The sequence below is a fragment of the Schistocerca nitens genome, chromosome 2 (assembly GCF_023898315.1).
Source record: "Schistocerca nitens isolate TAMUIC-IGC-003100 chromosome 2, iqSchNite1.1, whole genome shotgun sequence".
Classification (NCBI taxonomy): domain Eukaryota; kingdom Metazoa; phylum Arthropoda; class Insecta; order Orthoptera; family Acrididae; genus Schistocerca; species Schistocerca nitens.
The window spans coordinates 745,738,172-745,760,259 of record NC_064615.1 but is presented as its reverse complement, the minus strand read 5'-3'; the positions used below and the strand labels follow the sequence as shown (position 1 = coordinate 745,760,259).

The 22,088-nt window shown below is 39.9% G+C and overlaps 1 protein-coding gene across 3 annotated transcripts in view; it reads right to left on the bottom strand.

Moving 5' to 3' along the window:
• Window positions 1-22,088, bottom strand: part of LOC126236971 (DNA repair protein REV1) — a 146,776-nt gene that overhangs the window by 19,314 nt on the left and 105,374 nt on the right. For 2 of the 3 annotated variants that reach the window (XM_049946678.1, XM_049946679.1), the window contains one exon: window positions 9,521-9,792. The exons of the other annotated variant lie outside the window; for it this stretch is intronic. In XM_049946678.1, coding sequence (XP_049802635.1) covers window positions 9,521-9,792 — 272 coding nt within the window. The remainder of the gene's footprint in view (window positions 1-9,520; window positions 9,793-22,088) is intronic. 3 annotated transcript variants of the gene reach the window in all.

The window sequence follows — 22,088 nt, the reverse complement described above, 5'->3', positions numbered from 1 at the left end:
TTTAACCTATCCATTTCCCTTTTTAAATTTTCTAACCTACCTGCCCGATTAAGGGATCTGACATTCCACGCTCCGATCCGTAGAACGCCAGTTTTCTTTCTCCTGATAACGACGTCCTCTTGAGTAGTCCCCGCCCGGAGATCCGAATGGGGGACTATTTTACCTCCGGAATATTTTACCCAAGACGACGCCATCATCATTTAATCATACAGTAGAGCTGCATGTCCTCGGGAAAAATTACGGCTGTAGTTTCCCCTTGCTTTCAGCCGTTCGCAGTACCAGCACAGCAAGGCCGTTTTGGTTAATGTTACAAGGCCAGATCAGTCAATCATCCAGACTGTTGCCCCTGCAACTACTGAAAAGGCTGCTGCCCCTCTTCAGGAACCACATGTTTGTCTGGCCTCTCAACAGATACCCCTCCGTTGTGGTTGCACCTACGGTACGGCCATCTGTATCGCTGAGGCACGCAAGCCTCCCCACCAACGGCAAGGTCCATGGTTCATGGGGGGGGGTAGTAGATGTAGTCCACAAAACTACCGTCCAATATATTTGGCCTCGATTTGTTGCAGACTTTTTGAACATATTCTGGGTGCAAACACTAAGAGGTATCTTGAATAGAGTGACCTCCTCAATGCCAACCAGCACGGATTTAGAAAAAAAAAAAAAAAGATCGTATGTAACCCAACTCGCACATTTCTCACATGATGTACTGAAAGCTTTGGATCAAAGCAACCAGGTAGATGCAGTACTTCTTGATTTTCAAGAAGCATTTGACCCAGTACCGCACCTACGCTTATTGTCAAAAGTATGAACATATGGGGTATCAAGTGAAATTTGTGACTGGAGTATGGATGTCTTCTTGGATGGAGTGTCATCATCAGACGTATAAGTAATTTTGGGTGTGCCTTTGCTGTTCATGTTGTATATTAATGGCCTTGCAAACAATACTAATAGTGTAATCAGGCTTTTTGCAGATGATGCAGTTATCTATAACGAGGTACTATATGAAAGAAGCTGCATAAAGATCTTGATAAGAGATTGGCAACTTGCTCTAAATATTCAGAAATGTAAAATTTTTCACAAAATAAAAAACAAAGTATGGATGTAACACTTCGTAGGGATATGAAATGGAATGATCAGACAAGCTAAGTTGCGGGTAAAGCAGGTGGTAGACTTTGGCTTATTGGTAGAACACTAGGGAAGTGTAACCAATCTATAAAGGAGATTACTTACAAATCACTCATATGACCGAGTCTAGAATATTACTCAAGTGTGTGGGACCCATAGCAGATAGGACTAACACAAGATACTGGATGTATACAGAGAAGGGCAGCACAAATGGTCACAAGTTTGTTTAATCTGTGGGAGAGTGTCACAGAGATACTGAAGGATTGACCTGGAAGACTCTTGAAGATAGACGTAAACTACCCGAGGAAGTAGATTAACCGGCTTTAAATGATTACCCTGGGACTATACTACAACCCCCCACGTATCTCTCACATTGTGATCATGAAGATAAGATTAGAATAATTACTGCAAGCACAGAGGCATTCCAAAAATAACTGCTGCAATGGGACGTAGCCTCTGCCATGCATCTCATGGTGATTTGCAGAGTACAGATGTAAAGGGGATAGGCAAAATAATGTGAAAAGTGGTAGTAATGGGATGGCTGTGTTTGACAGTCAGCAATGCAGGTAAGGCATTTGTCACGCTGGACTGTGAGTGTTCAGTGTGGACTAAGCATCAATGCAGGTTGTTTATGAGTAGTGCACACTTCGTATTTGCATTCAGAGGCCGAGGCTGACATGCAATGAAAGACCTAACAGAGTTACGAAGAGGGTAGATTGTGGGGGCTCGATTAGCTGGAGCATCAGTAACCAAGACAGCCAACTTATTGAATGTTTCAAGAGCAACTGTTTCAACAGTCATGACACCCTACACAAACCATGGAAAGACCTCATTGTATAAACATAATACTGGATGCAAATCAAAACTAAATGACAGAGATCATCAAACGCTAATACGAATAGTGTCAAAACAACACAAAACTACTGTGGCTGAAGTGACTTTGAGACCCCAATCGTACCAATACTGTCTGCCGAGAACTCCATAAAGTGAATATTCATGGACGGGCTGCTATACCGAAACCATTAGTGCCAACAAGTAACAAAAAGAAGCGTAAAACATGGTTTCAGGAGCATAAGCCCTGGATGGCTGATCAGTGGAGACACGTCATATGGCTCAGTTCCTCCTGACTGCTGATCTCAGGGTGAGGCCAAGCACAGCAAAAGTTAGGTGTGGCCATTGGTTTGAGGGTGATGATGTTTGGTTTTGCTGGGTGCTCAACTGTGCAGTCATCAGTGCCCATGGTTTGAGAGTGATGTGAGCCCTGAAATCCTTTGTCACCTTCAAACCTGTCAAAAATAGGGGACCAAACTCATGTCAGAAGTTACTGGAATGGAATAGCGTTGGAAGAGAGATGTACAAGCGGAACAAGACAAGAGCGAACGCATTGTGCACTATCTGTGTATCATTTGTTGGAAGTTCAGAACGCCCGTTGATTTACATTCTGGGAACTAATCAATGTTGTTTGCTATTAAAAGAAGTGGAGGATCTACACCAGGGGTTTTGGTTCTACAGTGAACTAGGACTTGGTCCCTCAAATAGTGCTTCACAGTGATGGTACAGAAGAGTTGCTCTGGATAGGTCCGGTGTGCCTATACACTGGAAACACCTGATGTGGTAGGCAACTTTCTTTGAATGCAGATGGAGATATCAAAATGCCTGTCACAAGAGAAACCAATTATTAAAAATTATCATGTGTGTATTCTGATAACATTATAACACTAGTTACTAAGTTATTTATTATTCCCCTACCCCACCTATCCTGTTGATAAAAGCGACTGTAACATATTACTGTGCTCTGACATTGGTTGAAACCTTATGTAAAATGCAGAGAAATTTTCAACAAAACATGGAACATATATCAAAAAATAGATTGGTGCCGCAGAAAGTGAAGGTTTATAGCAACAAAAAGAAACAATAAGTCTATGTTGTTGTTGTTGTGGTCTTCAGTCCTGAGACTGGTTTGATGCAGCTCTCCATGCTACTCTATCCTGTGCAAGCTTCTTCATCTCCCAGTACCTACTGCAACCTACATCCTTCTGAATCTGCTTAGTGTATTCATCTCTTGGTCTCCCTCTACGATTTTTACCCTCCACGCTGCCCTCCAATGCTAAATTTGTGATCCCTTCATGCCTCAAAACATGTCCTACCAACCGATCCCTTCTTCTAGTCAAGTTGTGCCACAAACTTCTCTTCTCCCCAATCCTATTCAATACCTCCTCATTAGTTACGTGATCTACCCACCTTATCTTCAGCATTCTTCTGTAGCACCACATTTCAAAAGCTTCTATTCTCTTCTTGTCCACACTAGTTATCGTCCATGTTTCACTTCCATACATGGCTACACTCCATACAAATACTTTCAGAAACGACTTCCTGACATTTAAATCTATACTCGATGTTATCAAATTTCTCTTCTTCATAAACGCTTTCCTTGCGATTGCCAGTCTACATTTTATATCCTCTCTACTCCGACCATCATCAGTTATTTTGCTCCCCAAATAGCAAAACTCCTTTACTACTTTAAGTGTCTCATTTCCTAATCTAATACCCTCAGCTTCACCCGACTTAATTCAACTACATTCCATTATCCTCATTTTGCTTTTGTTGATGTTCATCTTATATCCTCCTTTCAAGACACTGTCCATTCCGTTCAACTGCTCTTCCAAGTCCTTTGCTGTCTCTGACAGAATTACAATGTCATCGGCCAACCTCAAAGTTTTTACTTCTTCTCCATGAATTTTAATACCTACTCCGAATTTTTCTTTTGTTTCCTTTACTGCTTGCTCAATATACAGATTGAATAACATCGGGGACAGGCTACAACCCTGTCTCACTCCCTTCCCAACCACTGCTTCCCTTTCATGCCCCTCGACTCTTATAACTGCCATCTGGTTTCTGTACAAATTGTAAATAGCCTTTCGCTCCCTGTATTCTACCCCTGCCACCTTCAGAATTTGAAAGAGAGTATTCCAGTTAACATTGTCAAAAGCTTTCTCTAAGTCTACAAATGCTAGAAACGTAGGTTTGCCTTTTCTTAATCTTTCTTCTAAGATAAGTCGTAAGGTTAGTATTGCCTCACGTGTTCCAACATTTCTACGGAATCCAAACTGATCTTCCCCGAGGTCCGCTTCTACCAGTTTTTCCATTCGTCTGTAAAGAATTCGTGTTAGTATTTTGCTGCTGTGACTTATTAAACTGATAGTTCAGTAATTTTCACATCTGTCAACACCTGCCTTCTTTGGGATTGGAATTATTATATTCTTCTGAGGGTATTTCGCCTGTCTCATACATCTTGCTCACCAGATGGTAGAGTTTTGTCATGACTGGCTCTCCCAAGGCCATCAGTAGTTCTAATGGAATGTTGTGTATTCCCGGGGCCTTGTTTCGACTCAGGTCTTTCAGTGCTCTGTCAAACTCTTCACGCAGTATCTTATCTCCCATTTCGTCTTCATCTACATCCTCTTCCATTTCCATAATATTGTCCTCAAGTACATCGCCCTAGTATAAACCCTCTATATACTCCTTCCACCTTCCTGCCTTCCCTTCTTTGCTTAGAACTGAGTTGCCATCTGAGCTCTTGATATTCATACAAGTGGTTCTCTTCTCTCCAAAGGTCTCTTTAATTTTCCTGTAGGCAGTATCTATCTTACCCCTAGTGAGATAAGCCTCTACATCCTTATATTTGTCCTCTAGCCATCCCTGCTTAGCCATTTTGCACTTCCTGTCGATCTCATTTTTGAGACGTTTGTATTCCTTTTTGCCTGCTTCATTTACTGCATTTTTATATTTTCTCCTTTCATCAATTAAATGCAATATTTCTTCTGTTACCCAAGGATTTCTACTAGCCCTCGTCTTTTTACCTACTTGATCCTCTGCTGCCTTCACTACTTCATCCCTCAGAGCTACCCATTCTTCTTCTACTGTATTTCTTTCCCCCATTCCTGTCAATTGTTCCCTTATGCTCTCCCTCAAACTCTCTACAACCTCTGGTTCTTTCAGTTTATCCAGGTCCCATCTCCTTAAATTCCCACCTTTTTGCAGTTTCTTCAGTTTCAATCTGCAGTTCATAACCAATAGATTGTGGTCAGAATCCACATCTGCCCCTGGAAATGTCTTACAGTTTAAAACCTGGTTCCTAAATCTCTTTCTTACCATTATATAATCTATCTGATACCTTTTAGTATCTCCAGGATTCTTCCAGGTATACAACCTTCTTTTATGATTCTTGAACCAAGTGTTAGCTATGATTAAGTTATGCTCTGTGCAAAATTCTACAAGGCGGCTTCCTCTTTCATTTCTTCCCCCCAATCCATATTCACCTACTATGTTTCCTTCTCTCCCTTTTCCTACTGACGAATTCCAGTCATCCATGACTATTAAATTTTCAACTCCCTTCACTACCTGAATAATTTCTTTTATCTCGTCATACATTTCATCAATTTTTTCATCATCTGCAGAGCTAATTGGCATATAAACTTGTACTACTGTAGTACAAGTGATGTCCAAAATGAATCCAAGTGGGGCATTTATATGGAAAAGAATAACCTGCAGTGGTGGGCTTTTATTAGTAATCGGATGTTTATACTGGCTGTCACATCCAGATACATTGCTTACAGAGTTGAAGACAGGCTAAATTTTGGTAGCACAGAAACACTTAGGGATTATATTAATTCTCCTTATATCAGATAGGAAAAATTATACTGAATGGTTTATAGGTAAACTGATTTGAGCATCTACTATGGCAATTCACGTGCAAAAAAAAAAAATTTAAATCTCCTGGCTATAAACAAATCCGAATTTTTGAAAGTGTCACCAAACTGGCAGGTACCAGAGATAATGATGTTATAGGTTGTAAGTGATACTGAAACATGCCATTATCTAAACAGGTATGTGTTTGAACAAAGTGCAATTTATAACAGATAGCGAGTCCAACTCTGGTTTAATGATAACATTCACTGAAGGCTGTGAAGACTGAGGCTATTATACCCTTGTTGTGAAAGAAAATGCAAGGTAATTGACAGAGAAAATTTAATCATAGAAAGTTCTGATCCAAAGAAGAAAGAAAGGTTAACGTGTAATGTCCTATTGACAAAAACGTCATTTGAGGTGGCACACAAGTTTGGTTAGCACACAAAGGAGGAGGAAATTAGCAGAATGCTTTTTCAAGAGAAGGATCATTTGCAAGAGATTTTGGGAAACCAACAAAAATATAGATCTCATTGGCTGGATGGGAGTTTGAATTGTGCACTTCTCGAATGCTAACCCAGTATCCAAACCTAAGTGCCCACCTCAATTGTTAAGCTGTTAACTTAAATTTTGCCATTTAAGAGGCAGTCTGGTGTTGAAGCTGAAGACAATAGACCACTCACCCCCCTGCTTAGATACTTGTGCATGCCTAAGACCGACTGCACATGTGTGCATGTGTACACATAAAAACACACACACACACACACACACACACACACACACACACACACACACACAAGGAGGTATTGAAATAAGTACTCCCAGAATTGAGAAAAAATTAAGACTGCTCAAAAATAATAATAACTGTTAGTTTTAAATTGAATATGTTGAAAAACTATGCCCTTTTTGTAGCTTAATTAGGCCTTTTTGTGGCTCAAGTTTATTGAGAACCCCTCATGTGGCAAACAGTGTCCTGTAACGGGAAAAGCATGCAGGTGACTCCTGTTCATAAAGTAGGGTAAATGTACAGGTGAGCTGAATTTCAGACGTATATCACCAATTTCCATTGCTATGGAGTTCTGGAGAATATTCCAAGATTAAATATTAAGACATTCATGGAGGAAAAAAACTGTCTCTCAAGGAATCTACATAAGTTCAGTCTTACAAACATGGAACAAATTTAAAAATGTGCTCCTAGGTTTGTAACAGGTCAGTATCATTCAGGTGTAAATGTAACAGACACACTCAGAGGACCTCAGTGGGAATCTCTGAAAGAAAGGCGATACTGTTCTCAGAAAATCCAGTTGCGTGAATTTAGAACTGGTATTCCAGGAAGACTGTACAACAATTCTGCTTCGACCATTGTATATAGTACATAGGGAGCATGAGATAAAGGCAGATTAGAACATGTAACTCTGAGTTTTCACTCCACTCCACAACTGAACGCTACAGAACAGACAACCAATAATAATAGTATGAAGTATTCTCTACCATGTACCATACAGTGTCTTTAGATTATATATGTCAATGTGATAGCGCAATTCATACACCAGTTCTAAATTCTGTGCGGCATACAAGTTGCCTTTGAGGTACGAGCACTGGACAGAGCTTCTGTATCTCATAGTGGGAAAATATTTCTGCAAGGTGTGGTAACTACCAGCTTAATATTGTTTGGCACTGCATTTGAAAATTATACAGTGATTTATTAACCAAGGCAGTCCCCTCTGCTAACCCAAACTCATGTATTAAAAATAAATAATTGACACTAAGTCTGCTTCACTGCTCTGGCTGCTGAGATCTTATACTGACGAGTCGAAACGTTATGACCATTATCCACCACAAAACCAAGTGCCGATTAGTGGTGTTGTGGGCACCTGATGTGGTAAGGAAAATGTATAAGAGGGACAGAAGCAAATGGGAAATCATTCTAATGACAATACAGGTCACAAATGGGGAAATCCACAGCAATAAGCAACTTCGACAAAGGGCAAACTGTCACAGGCTGGTGCCTGAGTATAAGCACCTTGGAAATGGCAAAGCTGATCGGCTGTTTGTGTAATACTGTCACGAGCATAGGGTATAAAAGAGAAGTATGAAAAAGCAAGTGTGAACTGTGAAGTAGATTTTAATTTTACCAGGTAATATCTAATTATAGTGTACACAAAGGTGTATACTAGGGCAATGAAACATAAGGCCTACTCAAGAAGGGTAAGGGGGGAGGGGGGGAGGGGGGTTGCACCCAGCATGTATTGGATGAAAAGGGCAGATAGGCAGACCTAAGAAAGGCTGACCTATACTGTGCGGACAGCGACACCAAGAAGGAGATTGACATGTACCATAGGAAAATAGGATTTAAAAATGGGGTGTACCTACCAAAACGGAAGCAGAAAGGGTACTCATAGGATCAACCCATATGTGAGGTACAGGAACTGTTGCTAGAGGGGAAAGGACAGTATCGTGACAAAAGTCACAAAATTTTGTAGTAATTATTCTGGTACGTTTGAACTCTATACTTCACTAGCATTATTATGTGTTATGAGTGTCTATAGAAACACTTTTATTTTGCCCAGAGTTCCTCCAGACTACAAAAAGTTTATAAATAATAAGACCACTGCGTAATAAAGAAGCAGAATAAAGAATCCGAACAAAGAATAAAGTACTCAAACCTCATGAATACCTGGAGTTTGCGGTTGGAAATTGAGACAGAGTCCTAACGAATCCAAAATATTAGGAAAACTTACCAGGTCGCCATTGAATATTTATTTGAGTTTGATGTCAAAATAGAGGGAGAATAGAATAAATGAAAGATTGGCTAGAGTTTATTCTAAATGAGTACAAAGATCTATGTTGCTATGTATACTGTTGCAGCAGTGTGTGATATAAATTTACATAATGATTGTATAAAATATCGTGTGTTCAATTTAAGGTGGGGGGGATATGTAGTGCTTCGAGAATTTCAGAGTAAATTCTAAAACCACTTGGCCTTCCACTGTTTCAAACAAGATGAACGGTGGCAGAAAAGTACCTGCTGTACGGTCCACAGAGTTTCCGTGTATGGGTCGAGAAGAACAAGGAAAGTTTATGTAGTATTCTGTGCTCTTTAGTGTCTGTGTTGATTGTAAAAAGACTAGTGAACAATTGAATATAGATTTCTATGTTCATTCATGTATTGGACTTGCTTGAGACTAGAGACTTTTGAATTACTTCATGCCTTGGCTATGAACGAAGCAAGACACATGTATGCTATTTGAATATGTGTAAATGAGTCTAATGTTTAAGGTATAAGTTAGCTTGCAGAAGTTATTGTCTGTGAAAGTTGAAAATATAAAGTGAGTGAACTGAAAAGTATTCTATGAGTACCCAAATTATTTCAAGAATAGAGAAGTAGTTTAACAAATTCCTTTAACCAGCTATAGTCTTCGGAGAAGAAGCTTTTGGGAGAGAGACGTGTAAGCCTTGGAACTCAATATGACGCTGTCTCTTGTCGTCCAAAAAATATTAGATGTTTTGGGTCATCAGTATATCCTTTGTGTCGTAAGTCCTCCAGCCAGTCTCACAATAATACAGCTGCATGCAAAATCAAACTGTTCTGTGCATCTTATGGAGACAAAGTTAGTTGTTCATTAGGGTGTAATTAGTCTTTCATTCTGATTCATTATTAGGTAACTTGATAAGAAATGTTCTTTTCATTGCAATATTTACTTACCTGTACAAACATCTGAACAACAAATCCACAGTTTCTATATTTTTCTCCTTGACCATTTGGCAAAGAAGATCTGTGAACAGTCTGATATCAATACTCTTTGGCTCTCTCTCCGTGGCTACCCATTCACGTATCAATGTTCTCAGCTCATTTACATTTAAAGTAACATCAAAAATATCCCATTTGGTTTCATGTGAAATCTGCTGTTTTTCTTCATCTGATTCTGCTTCTTTCTCTAAGGATGTTTTCTGTGCCATCTCCGACTTCAGTAATAGCTAGAAAGATAATTTCTTAGTAAGATTCTGACAGAGTTTGACACTTGTATAAACAGTGCCAGTAACACTGGTATCTTTCCTGCATGAACAATATATGGTAAACATGTAAAATTTTAGGTTTCAGTGTATTCACATTAAAGTAGACACCTTAAAAACTCATTATATTTAAATCCCAAGTTCTAGGGCTTCACTTTATTTTCTCAAAACTGAGAAAGCTTTTATGGCTATCATTTGACATCTCGTTTTACTCTCCTAGGAGTCTTGGCTTCACTATGCATAATGAGATACCTGACTATCAGATGACATTAAAAAGCTGATTTGGAAAAACGAAAAATTTATACAAAAGTGGTTATCAACCAAATCATCTCAAGATACATAAAATTAACAAACAATAAATCAGGAGTTAAGGAACAGGATTAAATCAGAGAAGAACTAGATGTGGGAACAGAAATGCATTGAAAGTGAGTTTAATAAGAGATCACACACTACAGAAGTGTGGTGGACAATTACAGACATTATGCAGATGATCTAACTGACTGAAGAAACTATTTGCAATATGACCATTACAACAGAGGAACTGAATATGGCATTACCTAACAAGTAGAATGGTCAATCATCTGAAGAAAATAATAATACATCTTACAAACAACTGCTGTGAATAGATTGTAATTCCATCAGAACAGAGAATATCATAAACGACTTCCATTTTCAAGAAAGTGAATAGAAGAGAAACTAACTGCTATAAACCATTAGCGTGAACTGCACAATGAGGCTCTTATTTGGCAAAACCATATATAAGACAATATGACAGAATGTTGGCCACCACACAGGGGAAGGCCAGCATAGGCTTAGACAGAATAGATCTTGTACAGATAATCTATTTTACAATGTCTGTTGAAGAAATTTATAGCAGTAGGGAAGAGTTGCACATTGCCTTTTGTAGATTTAGCAAAAGCTGATGACACTGTTCCGAAACAAAACTGAGGCAAGCCATAAACGATATAGATATGGATGGCCATCTTTTACAGATTATTACTGAAATGTACGAGGGCGGTTCAGAAAGTAACCTCCGATTGGTCACAGTGCGGGTTGTGGGGGGAGTAGCGACGCCATCTGTGCGTTCACGCACTCAACAGGTCAGTCGGCATCAAGCCGTGGTCGAGTGAACGTCGTACCTGCGCTAGTTTAGTTTTTGTGCAGTTTGAAATGTGTGCTGCAATAGAAAACCCCGCCAAATGTGAAGTGCGTGCTGTCATAAGGTTTTTTACAGCCAAAGGATATTCTGCAGCAGCTATTCATCGTGAGCTTTGTGCCGTGTACAGACCAAGAGTTATGAGTGAAGGAGTTGTCCGTGAATAGGTACGTTTATTTAAAAGTGGACGAGAAAACGTTCATGATGAAGAGAGGAGTGGTAGACCCTCACTGGTGACTGACGAACTCGTTCAGACAGTTGATGCAAAAGTTCGTGAAAATCGACGTTTCTCAATGTCGGAGTTGTCTACTGGTTTTCCACAGATTTCTAAGACTCTCTTGTACGAGATAGTGACAGCAAGATTTGGTTACCGTAAGTTCTGTGCACGATGGGTGCCCAAAATTCTTACCGACCACCACAAAACTCAAAGAATGGCCTCTGCATTAGACTTTCTGTCACGTTATGAGGACGAAGGAGAACCATTGTTAAACAGAATCGTGACCGGTGACGAAACCTGGATTAAGTACGTGAACCCTGAGACAAAAGAACAATCAAAGATGTGGGCACATTCAAATTCGCCTACCAAACCAAGAAAAGCCTCGCAAGATTTTTCTGCCAGAAAACTGATGGCAACGGTGCTTTGGGATGCCAAAGGGGTGTTGTTGGTTGAATTCATGGAACGTGGTACGACCATTAATCAAGACGTGTACTGTGAAACAATAAAAAAGTTACGACGGGCTATACAGAACAAACGCCGTGGTATGCTGACTTCCGGTATCGTTTTTTTGCACGATAACACCCGTCCTCACTCTGCTCGCAGAACAACGGCCCTTCTTGAGTCCTTCAAGTGGGACGTTATCAACCATCCACCTTACAGCCCAGACCTGGCGCCAAGTGATTATCACCTCTTCATGCATTTGAAGAAATGGCTCGGGTCACAGCGGTTTGATGATGACAAAGAGCTCAAAGATGTGGTCACAGGCTGGCTCCAGGCACAAGCGGGTGATTTTTATGCAGAAGGAATTTCAAAGCTTGTGAAGAGATACGATAAGTGGCTCAATCGCTATGGAGACTGTGAAGAGATACGATAAGTGGCTCAATCGCTATGGAGACTATGTAGAAAAATAGTGCAAAGATGTAGTTGTAAGATGTATATATTAAAATATTTTTATTTAACTTGGTGTATTTTTTTAAATCAACCGGAGGTTACTTTCTGAACGGCCCTCGTACATAGATGATGGTGTATGGATTAAGACAGAGTCAAAGTTATCTAGACCCATTAATGCCACAAAAGGGCTGAGACAAAGTTGCAGTATGTCACACATCTTGTTGAGTTTATACGTAGAAGTGGCTCTCTGAAGATAGAAGAACAGCTGTGGAGAAATGAAAATAATTATTAATGATGTACAAGTGCTTTTATAAGTTTTGTTGATGGTCAAGCCATTCCAGAACAAGACGACTTTTGAGTTCATGATTCAACAATATTTATATCATGAATATGACAAATGAGTCTAGCAAAAACCAAAAATCTGAAATGAATAGTGACCCCTTGATGAGAGTATTAAAATTCTATCAGTTAACTGCTGATGCATAAGCAACCAAGAACCAGAGTTTGAAGTGCTCCTGAAAAGCAGGGAAGCTCACATATAATACTAGGTACAGAAGGCTGGTTGGCCCCTGAAATTGATAGCAGAGAAATTTTGGGGGGAAATTTAATTGTATATCACAATGGAGATAGTGTATTTGTCGCAGTAGACAAGAAACTCAAATCCACAGAGACAGAAAGTGAAGCTGCAATTGAGACTATGTTGGTAAGACTCAGTGTCAGAGATGGGCATAAATGGTAACTGGATCCTTCTATAACCCACCAGACTCATCTCCTGATGTAATCAAAAACTTTGGATAAAACCTCAGTTCACTTGTACGTAAGTTCCCCACTCTTACTGGCATCTGTGGAAGAGACTTTAATCATCCAACAATTAATTGGTAAAATTAGTTTTGTTAGTGGTGGGCATGATACGGGACATCCTGTGAAACATTGTTAAATGCCTTCTCTGAAACCTACCTAGAACAGGTAGATAGAAAGCCCATTCACAATGGAAATATATAGGATCTAAAGGCAAAAAATAGATGTGACATCTTTGAAGATGTCCACATCGAAGCTGGTATCAATGACCATGACATGGTTGTGGCAACAATGATTACCAAAATACTAAAACATGCAGAAAAATATATGTTCAGCAAATTAGATAAAAAAAATCAGTAGTGTCAGATCTCAATGAGGAACTTGAAACTTTCAGGCAGGGCATGAGAATGTAGAGTATGACTCAAGCTTAAAAGAATAGTTGACGATATGCTAGACAAATGTGTACCCAGTACAATTGTTCATAATGGGAGTCACCCTCCCTGGTATACAGTCACTGAAAAGATACTTCTGTAGAAAAAGATATTGCTGCATAATAGGTGTAATACAAAGCACAGGGCTATAGATAGAGATGCTGAATGAAATATGTTTGACTGTCACGAGAACAATGTGTGAAGCCTTCAATGACTACTGTAGGACGAAACTGTGAAATGATCTTTCACAAAACCCAAAGAAATTCTGGTTGTATGTAAAGGCTGTTAGTGGCACTAAAGTTAGTGTCCACACCCCAGCAAATGAGACAGGAATTGAAATTGAAGATAGCAAAGCAAATGCTGATATTTTTAACTATGTATTCAAATGAAACAATGGAAAATCCAGGATGGAATGTAACAATGTTATGAGAAGAAAAGTTGCTACTCAACATATAACGGAGATGCTCAGTTGCAGATAGGCACAACAAAAAGACACTCACAATTAAAACTTTCAGCCACTGGCCGTCATCAACAACACACACACACACACACACACACACACACACACACACACACACACACACACACACGACTGCAGTCTCAGGCAACTGAATCCACACTGCGAGCAGGAGCATCAGTGCATGATGGGAGTGGTTAGTAGGTTTGATATGGATGGAGGTACGAATGTAGCCATCTTTGGGTGGAGGTCAAAATCTAGAAAGGTGGCTCGTTGGGTTGAGTAGGACGAGGTGAAGAAAATGAGGGAGAAGTTTTGCAGGTTCTGGAGAAGAGTGATATGGTTATTTCTTGAGAATGCCAGGCCATAGTGGCCAAAGAAAATTTTTCAGTGGAAGCTGTTGGCAGATTTGACTCCAACAGACACAAATTTCTTGAAAAAAATATATAATGAAATAATGGAGCATCACAGTGTACACAAGGAGGATTCACTGAATAGAGAAGTTTGTCAGAAGATAACAGGAATACAGCAAAATGTAATTATTAAGTGATCTCTGTATTAATTAATCTAATAATAAAAATAGATTGCTACCCACCACATAGCGGAGATGGTGAGTTGCAGAGAGGCACAAAGAGACTACTAAACACATTAGCTTTCGGCCAGAATGTCTTCTTCTGAAATAGATAACGTGTATGAACACACACACACACACACACACACACACACACACACACACATATATGACCAATGTCTCTGGCTGCCGAGGTCAGACTGTGAGCGACTGCACATGTTGGGAGAAGCAATCTGGATGGTGGGGGTGTAGAGGAGGCTGAGGTGAGGAGGGGAAGGGATAGCAGGATTGGGGTTGGGGATGGTAAAGCACTGCTTGTGGGAGCACACAGACACAAGATGGAGAGAAGATAGGGCAGCTAGGTGCAGTCCTTAGGTTGGATGGAGGCTGGGAAGGGGGTGTGGGGGTGGATGGATAGAAGGCTGTGTAGTGCTGGAGTGGGGACAGGGATGGGAATAGGTGGGTGAAGGACAATGATTAACAACGGGTGAGACAACAAGGGTTATGGGAATGTAGGATATATTGCAGGGAGAGTTCCAACTGAGCAATTCATAAAAGCTGGTGTTTGCAGGAAGGATCCAAATGGCAACAAACTGTGAAGCAGTGATTAAAATGAAGAACATTGTGTTGGGCACTGTGCTGAGAAACTGGTGGTCCAGTTGTTTCTAGGCCACGGTTTGTCAGTGGCTATTCATGTGGACATCAGGTTGATGGTTGCCATGCTCATGTAGAATGAAATACAGTGGCTGCAACTTAGCTCATAGACCACATGATTGGTTTCATAGGTAGCCCTGCCTTTGATGGGTAGGCGATGCTTGTGACCAGTCTGGACTATGTGGTGGCGAGAGGACACACATGACAGGTCTTTGTCTTGCATCTAGGTCTATTACAGTTATATGACCCATGAGGCAAAAAGGTGGCAGCAGGGATTGTGTAGGGACGGACGTAGATATTGTGTAGGTGGGTGGCGGAATACCACTGTGGGATGGGTGGGCAGGATAGTGGGTAGCACATTCTTCATTTCAGGGCACGACGAATGGCAGTCGAAATCCTGGCGGAGAATGTGATTAAGTTGCTCCAGTCCTGGGTAGAACTCAGTCACAAGGTGAATGCTCCTCTGTGGCAGGGCAGTGGGACTTTGGGAGGTGGTGGGTGACCAGAGAGATAAGGGACGGGGGATCTGTTTCTGTACAAGGTTGGGAGGATAATTACGATCTGTGAAGGCCTTAGTGAGACCCACAGTATATTTCAAGAGGGACTGCTTGTCACTACACATTTGACGGCCATGGGTGCCTAGACTATACGGAAGGGACTCCTTGGTATGGAGTAGATGTCAGCTATCGAAGTGGAGGTATTGCTGATGATTGGTATGTTTGATATTTCAGAGGTACTGATGTAGCCATCTTTGTAGTAAAGGTCAACATCGAAGAAGGTGGCTTGTTGGGTTGAAGAGGACCAGGTGAAGTGAATGGGGGAGAAGGTGTTGAGGTTCTGGAGGAATGTGGATAGGGCATCCTCACCATCAATCCAGATCACGAAGATGTCATCAATGAATCTAAACCAGATGACGGGTTTGGGATTCCGGGTGATTAGCAAGGATTCCTCTAGATAGCAGCAAGCTGAGCTGCAAACACTGTGCTCCATCCTATGTGGGCTTTGACAACCCACAAGCTTATGTCTGCATGAACGACCACCAAAAAATTGTGGTCAAGAAACAGCTGAACTACCCAGTTGCCAAGCATACTACCCAGAACAACGTTCTTCATTTTAATGACTGCTTCACAGCCTGTGCCATATGGATCCTTCCTACCAACACCAGCTTTTATGAATTGCTCAGCTGGGAACTACATTCCCATAATCCTCCTGGCCTCAGTCTTTGTTGGTTGTTGTCCTTCAGCCACCTGTCTCCTTCACTGTTCCCACAGCAGCACTACACAGCCTTCTGTTCCACATGCGCACCCACAGTCTTTTTACTTGTCTCCTTTCCCGCTACCCCGTGCCCACCATCTAACCTCCCAACTGCACCTAGCTGACCTAAACTCTTTCCACCTCATTACTGTACAGCTGCCACAAGAGGCATTTTACTTCCTCCACCCCTACCCTTTTGTCCTTCCCCTCCTCATTGCAGCCTCCTCCTTCCCCCACCACCTGAATTGCTTCTCCCATCGTGTGCAGATGCTCACAATCTGTTATCAGCAGCCAGAGGCAGTGGTCATGTATGTGGGAGCTGTGTTTGCATGAATGTGTGTATATGTATGGTGTCAATTTCATAAGAAGGCCTTCTGGCTGAAAGATAATGTGTTTAGTAGTCTTTTTGTTGTTGCTGTTTACCACTTGACATTTCCGGTATATGGTGGGTAGCAATCTATCCTTTTGATAATATTGTCATTATTCCATCCTTATATGCCATTATTTGATCCTGTAGCAACAACAACAACAACAACAACAACAACAACAGTAATAATAATAATAATATTTAAATCAAAAAGTGTCAGTGAAAGTGAGAGGAGAAAGCGCAAAATGGTTAGAACCAGGAAAACAATTAAGACAAGGCTGCGGTCTGTCTCATACCCTTCTCAGTTGTACCTAAAAAATATGATTGCCAGCAAAATTACAAGCTGTAAAAGTTAGAGGAAGAACATAGTGTTCAAGGTTTGCAGATGACATAGTCCTTCTGGCAAATGATGAAAAAGAATTACAGGATAACATGGATACACTGAAGCTAAATGAAAGATTTATGGAATGAAAATCAATACAAAGAAAACAAAAGTAATGAAACTACGAGGAAATAAAAAGTTAATTATAATGCTGAATGGAGAAAGATTAGAATGTCTACAGAACTTTAAATACCTAGGAAGAAAAATACAAACCAGCTGGAAAAGCAGCACAGTAATTAAAACCATGGAAGAACCATACTGCAAGAAAAGGAGAATACGATGTGTGTGTGAGGAAAGTAATGAGATTGACAACACTGCGAGTGATGTGGCAACACTGTATTGTTCTACTTGTGTAGACCACTACATTCATCCTTTTAAGATGCGCAGTCTGAGTTTCAGCTCTGTACAGCTGTCATGTGATTTTTGAGGGCACCATCAGTGAAGTTGCATGTCTGTTGTGTGTTACAAAAACGAAACAGTAAAATTTAGAGCAACGTTATGCTAAATCAAGTTTAACACTAAACTTGGGGACTCTGTAAGTGTAACTTTTGAAATGTTATGGGGAACATTCCTCATCAAGATTTACAAGTTTTTCGTCTGCACAAATTATTTTTGGAAGGTTCAGAACATGTTGAAGATGAATCTCACTTAGGAAGATAAAAAGAAATGCTGATTTGCTCTTTTGACAGTAGGGATATAATGCTTAAAGAATTTGTTTGTCCAGGTCATACTGTCAACCACTTGTTTTACAAAATGGTTCAAATGGCTCTGAGCACTATGGGACTCAACTGCTGAGGTCATTAGTCCCCTAGAACTTAGAACTAGTTAAACCTAAGGACATCACAAACATCCATGCCCGAGGCAGGATTCGAACCTGCGACCGTAGCGGTCGTGCGGTTCCAGACTGCAGCGCCTTTAACCGCACGGCCACTTCAGCCGGCACTTGTTTTACAAAGATGTCCTTGGAAGTCTCAGGAAAAGGGTGGATCAAATGAGATTGGACATTGCAAACAAATGGATGCTGCATCATGACAATGCCCCATGTCACACAGCTGCTTCCAACATGGAATTTTTAACCTCAAAAGGCATTCCTGTTGATCCATGTTGTTGTTGTTGTCATCAGTCCTGAGACTGGTTTGATGCAGCTCTCCATGCTACTCTATCCTGTGCAAGCCTCCTCATCTCCCAGTACTTACTGCAACCTACATCCTTCTGAATCTGCTTAGTGTATTCATCTCTTGGTCTCCCTTACGATTTTTACCCTCCACACTGCCCTCCAATGCTAAATATGTGATCTCCTGATGTCTCAGAACATGTCCTACCAACCGGTTCCTTCTTCTTGTCAAGTTGTGCCACAAACTCCTCTTCTCCCCAATTCTATTCAATACCTCCTCATTAGTTATGTGATCTACCCATCTAATCTTTAGCTTTCTTCTATAGCACCACATTTTGAAAGCTTCTATTCTCTTCTTGTCCAAACTATTTATCATCCATGTTTCACTTCCATACATGGCTACATTCCATACAAATACTTTCAGAAATGACTTCCTGACACTTAAATCTATACTCGATGTTAACAAACTCCAGAAACGCTTTCCTTGCCATTGCCAGTCTACATTTTATATCCTCTCTACTTCGACCATCATCAGTTATTTTGCTCTCCAAATAGCAAAACTCCTTTACTACATTAAGTGTCTCATTTCCTAATCTAATTCCCTGGGCATCACCCGACTTAATTCGATTACATTCCATTATCCTCGTTTTGCTTTTGTTGGTCCACAGACCCTCATTATTCACTTGATCTGAGTCCTTGTGACCTTTTTCTTTTCCCAAAACTGAAAAAGGTCTTAAAAGGATGTAATTTTGGGACTCTGGAGAACACTCAAAATAATGTGACTGACATGTTACAGGCTGAAGGGAACTACTATGAAGGGGACAGTATTCTCATTTGGGGACAAAAACTTTGGTAGATAAAAAAATCAGTCACATTACTTTTTTCACACACTTTGTATTCTGCTACAATGTGGACAAAGTTTTGAGGAAAATACTAATAAGATTTTTGTATTGAATGTCCTGTTGTATGGTGGTGAAGATTGACACTGAGGAAGAAAGATAGAATAAGGCTGGAGGCTCTTGAGATTTAGACATGACAGAGGATGGGAAGAATAAGTTAGATTGATAGAGTGAAAAATCAAGAGGTCCTAAGAACTATAGGAGAGCAAAGACAATTACTGAACACAACAAAAAGAAGGAAAAGAAACTGCAATGCAAATATATTAAGAGAAAAAATTGGCCAAGTCTAATATGACTCACGCAGTGAGGATTCTGTATAAACTTAAATATGTGTATAGATGATTCGTCCATCGTGTGAATCGAGACTCTCAATTATTTTTGCCAGTTATCGAGGTTGACACTGACAAGACATTAGTATAGGAAATTCCTAGACTTTTGAGAATGTTTTAATTTAAGTTTAAATGTTTTGTGTAATTTCAGATTTGCTATTGTAATTCCTGAGAAAAAGGGGCATTTAACAGATGGACAAATGTACATTCAGGTAACAAGTGACAAAAAAAACAAAAAACTTTTCTTGTATGATGCAATAACAGATCAGCAATTTTCACTGTTTCCCTTTATATGTCCTGTGAAACATTGCTTCTTGCCAAATTTCATGATTCTAGGTCAACAGGAAGACACTATAGGTTTCAATGAGGGAGTTTGTGAGCATCAAAATATGTGACATAAATAACTGTATCTTTTGATTGCAATGACTCAGAAGCTCAAAGTTTTTACACTGTCAAGGCAAACATTAGTATGTAAATTTCAACTTAATACATCTACTCATTCCTCAGCAAAAGGATTCTTAACAGTCAGACAGATGGACGACCAACAGAGCAATCCTGTAACTGTTCCATTTTACTGACTGAGGCATGGAATCATAAAAAGGAGAGCCTTATAGAAAGATGTCTTAAAGAGGTACACAGAAGAGAAAACAAGGTGAGGTAGGAAGAGACTTCTGATTCTGGATGATATGATGGACGGCTACATACACAGCAACATTAAGAAGGAAGCAATGGATGGCAGGAAGGAACAGACACACAAAGGACCTGCTAATATGGCAGAAAACTGACGATCATGATGATGTGTTCAAATTAGATTAATTTAGTATCATCACATGAATTTGTTTCTGTTTCAAGTCAAGTTTACAAGAGTGTGATAGAGTGTTACTGTTCTTTTTGAGTGATGCAGAGCTTTGCAGTGCTGATCACCATGTTGTATTAGCTGACAGTCAGCAACAACAAGATGAAAATGTTCATTTATTGTCAGACATCAAAGAAAGCAGGTTTCAGATAACAGCTGAGAAAGAATAGTGTCTCTAATAACATACATTCCAAAAACAGTTCATATGTTTATCTGAAATTCAAGAAACTGTGATACAAGATTTATCTGAACAAACACTGTGGAAGTGACACGTTTGTGTGGCCTTCATCCACAGCAAGCTCAGAAATATTCATCTTTTAAATAAAAATCACCTTTTTGCTCCACTGTATTTTATTTCTTCTACTTTAAGGCATCTTCAGCGGAATCTAGGATGATACAGTTTTGTTTCAATATGCAATATTTGTAGATTATAACACAGTTCACATCTTATTTTTTTACGTAAATAAGTGATTACTTACAGTTCCTTGTGTTTTTGACTGGCATCTGTGTTTTCTCTCATCTGATCATATGGTGGAGGTAGCACTACAGCTTCAATTGAAAAACATAGGCATGTTTTCACGTTACAAACTTTTTTCTTTACAATTTTCATACTGTTTGTGCTAACTGCTGTGGAGCACTCTTAGTCTTCTGACACTAGTTGTAGATATAGTTATGACTTTGAATCACAATTATCGGTAAAATATCTATAAATAGTGATAGAAGAGTAATGGTGCTCCACAGCAATTACTGCAAACAATATGAAAACTGCAAAGAAAAAAAGTTCTTAACATGAAAACATGCTTCTTTTTCGTAAGTGAAATTACAGTGCGACCTCCCGCATATGACCAAGTGAGAGGAAATGAAGATGCCAGCCAAAAACCGAAGAACTGTAAGTAATCACTTATTTATGTAAAAAATAGTATGTGAACTGGTTTATAATCTAGAAAGATTGCGTATCAAAACGAAATTTTATCATTCCAGTTTCCACAGAACATGCCTTTAAGCCTGGAAGAAATAAAATACAATACAGCAGGAAAAGGCAGTTTTTATTTAGAAAACAAATATTACTGTGGAAACGTTTTTATTTAGAGTGCATTTACATGCAACCCTGACCTGGACGCACATTGAAAATCTTTCTGAACAAATAAAAATAAGGGGAATACAGAATTCAGAGAGTGTTTCGCATCAAGGCGGACTCAGTTTCTGATATTATTGTTATTCTATGCAAACACGGACCAAATGGAAGAGTTCCAAGGTAAAATTATGGTTAATGATAATATCCTCAGATGTTGGAGGACCTAAACTAATACTGAAATACAGTCTGAGCAAATAATAATAATAATAATAAATTAGAGGGAAAACCACATGTTGTGATAAATAAAGATTTTAAAACTTCCTGGCAAATTGTAACTGTTTGCTGAACTGGGACTCAAACCCGACATTTTTCCAAGAGCATACGCTCTGTGAATAGAGCTATCAAAGCATGACTCACGACATGCATCACAGCCTTACTTCTGCCTGTATGTCTCCTACCTTCTAAAGGAAGGAAGATTCTGTTTAACGTCCTGTTGACACCGAAGTTATTAGAGATGGAGCACTAGCTTAGACAGTGTCAACAATGGGGAAGAAAACCAGCTGTGTGCCATTTCAAAGGAACCATCCTGACATTTGCCTGGAGCGATTTAGGGAAATCACGGAAAACCTAAATCTCAATGGCCGGATGCGGGTTTGAGCCATCGTCCTCCCAAGTGCGAGTCCAGGGTGCTAACCACTGTGCCATCTCACTCAGTCTCCTACCTTCAAAATTTCACAGAAGTTCTCCAAAGTACTCTAGTGACTGAGCTAACAAAGTGCAACTCACAACCAGCACTCACAGCTTTGCTT